The following is a 1,856-nucleotide window of genomic DNA, read 5'->3' on the forward strand; positions in this document are numbered from 1 at the left end:
TTATAACTGGAATTACACTTCTACCTGGAACCAACAAACTCTATTCTGGAAGCACTGATGGGACCGTTCAAATATGGGATTGTGATAAAGGTCAATGCATTAAAGTCATACATTTTGGCACAGAGATTAACTCTTTGATAAGTGAGGGGCTATGGATTTTTGTGGGTTTGAAAAATGTTGTCAAGGTAAACACTTTTTGTGTCCTTGTTTTATTTTAATGCGTAATAATTTTTTACTTATAAAAGTAGTATAAGCAAATTGATTACATGGATGTTTTGTGATAAAGGCTTTGAATACCAAGAACGATTTAGAGTTCACTCTTGATGGACCCAAAGGACAGATCTTTCACATGATTGTTGGAAACAACATCCTTTTTGCCGGGGCAGAGGTAATAATCCATATAGAAGTGAAATGTTATCTATGTTAAATTTTCATTTTTTNAATGGAGTTAGTTAATTGAATGAGTTTTATGCTTCATTACATTATCTATGCTTCATTTTTAAACATTTGTTTCTAGTGTCCATTAATTTATGTATTATATAATTTTTAAAAACTTCAGGATGGTGTCATTACTGCTTGGAGAGAAAACACTGAAGCTAAGTCTCCTTTTGAATTGGTTGGCTCACTGATCGGCCATACTAAATCTGTGGTTTGCCTAACTGTTGGGCGTAATATGTTGTACTCAGGATCAATGGACCAAAGCATAAAGGTATGTCTATAGTGAGTTGATTTTGAAATATTATTTTTTTCCCTTATATCATGTCAACTTTCCTTGAATTATAGAGTGATCAATTCAATTGTCATTCACTGCCTAAATCTTGTTACCCTACTTTCTTTAGGCTTGGGACATGGATACATTACAATGTACAATGACACTCAATGAGCATACTGGTGTAGTCACATCCCTTCTTTGTTGGGAGTATTATTTGTTCTCAAGTTCATCTGATGGCACAATTAAAATCTGGGAATGCAAGGAAGTGGGAACTAATTTGACCGTGNTATATACACACAAGGAGAAAAGTGTAAGATGCCTAATCATTTGGTTGTATTTTTCATATAAAACAATATAACAATATTCTTGAAGAAGTTGGTCAATTCACCAAATTCATATTATTATTATACAGGGTATTATATCACTATTTGGGATGCATGATGCAAATCGCAAGCCAATATTGTTTTCCTCTTGTACAGACAATTTAGTTTGCATGTACGAATTGCCATCGTAAGTAAACTTGAATTATATATTTTTTATACCACTATATTTTACTATGTTGAATATTACTACATATCTTAACCATGTCCTTTTCCTATATAGATTTTTAGAGAGGGGTCGTTTGTTTGCTAAGAAAGAGATTACATCATTTGAATTAGGCGTTGATGGAGGACTCTTCTTTACTGGAGATGGGACTGGTTTGCTTAAGATATGGAAATGGAATGAGTTACCTAAGGTNACATCGAATTAAGATGTTATCAAAGTAATGATTTTTCAGACATGAATTTTTCTTTTGTTATCAAAGTAATGATTTACAAACATGTAAAAATATTGTACCTAGCAAGTCAAATTATGCAAATAAAATTAACCTCTACTTCTTGCTTAACTAAAAATCCAATGGTTATTACCATGTAGTATATTTCCATATTACTTTGTGACTAAGATCCACAAAATAATTTGGAAGCCGAGAAAACTAAAAAAACAAATAAGAAAATAGAGAACTTGAGAGAATGTATACTAGCAAATGGTGATGTTCCATGTATTTTACTGACACAAACCTCTTAATCAATTTCTAAATATCTTTTAAACTTAAAAGCCTATCATTTTATAAAAGAAAGAAAAAGTCCTAAGTATAAACTTTTTT

The 1,856-nt window shown here is 31.5% G+C and overlaps 1 protein-coding gene across 1 annotated transcript in view; it reads left to right on the top strand.

Moving 5' to 3' along the window:
• The window catches only part of LOC106766093 (zinc finger CCCH domain-containing protein 48-like), an 8,608-nt gene extending 7,057 nt beyond the window's left edge, over positions 1-1,551 (top strand). Inside the window, exons 2-7 of the mRNA XM_014650851.2 lie at positions 3-185; positions 287-388; positions 560-709; positions 840-1,022; positions 1,125-1,222; positions 1,316-1,551. Coding sequence (XP_014506337.2) covers positions 3-185; positions 287-388; positions 560-709; positions 840-1,022; positions 1,125-1,222; positions 1,316-1,463 — 864 coding nt within the window. The 3' untranslated portion in view covers positions 1,464-1,551. The remainder of the gene's footprint in view (positions 1-2; positions 186-286; positions 389-559; positions 710-839; positions 1,023-1,124; positions 1,223-1,315) is intronic.
• Positions 1,552-1,856: the final 305 nt, after the last annotated feature.

This window comes from Vigna radiata, chromosome 7 (assembly GCF_000741045.1).
Source record: "Vigna radiata var. radiata cultivar VC1973A chromosome 7, Vradiata_ver6, whole genome shotgun sequence".
Classification (NCBI taxonomy): domain Eukaryota; kingdom Viridiplantae; phylum Streptophyta; class Magnoliopsida; order Fabales; family Fabaceae; genus Vigna; species Vigna radiata.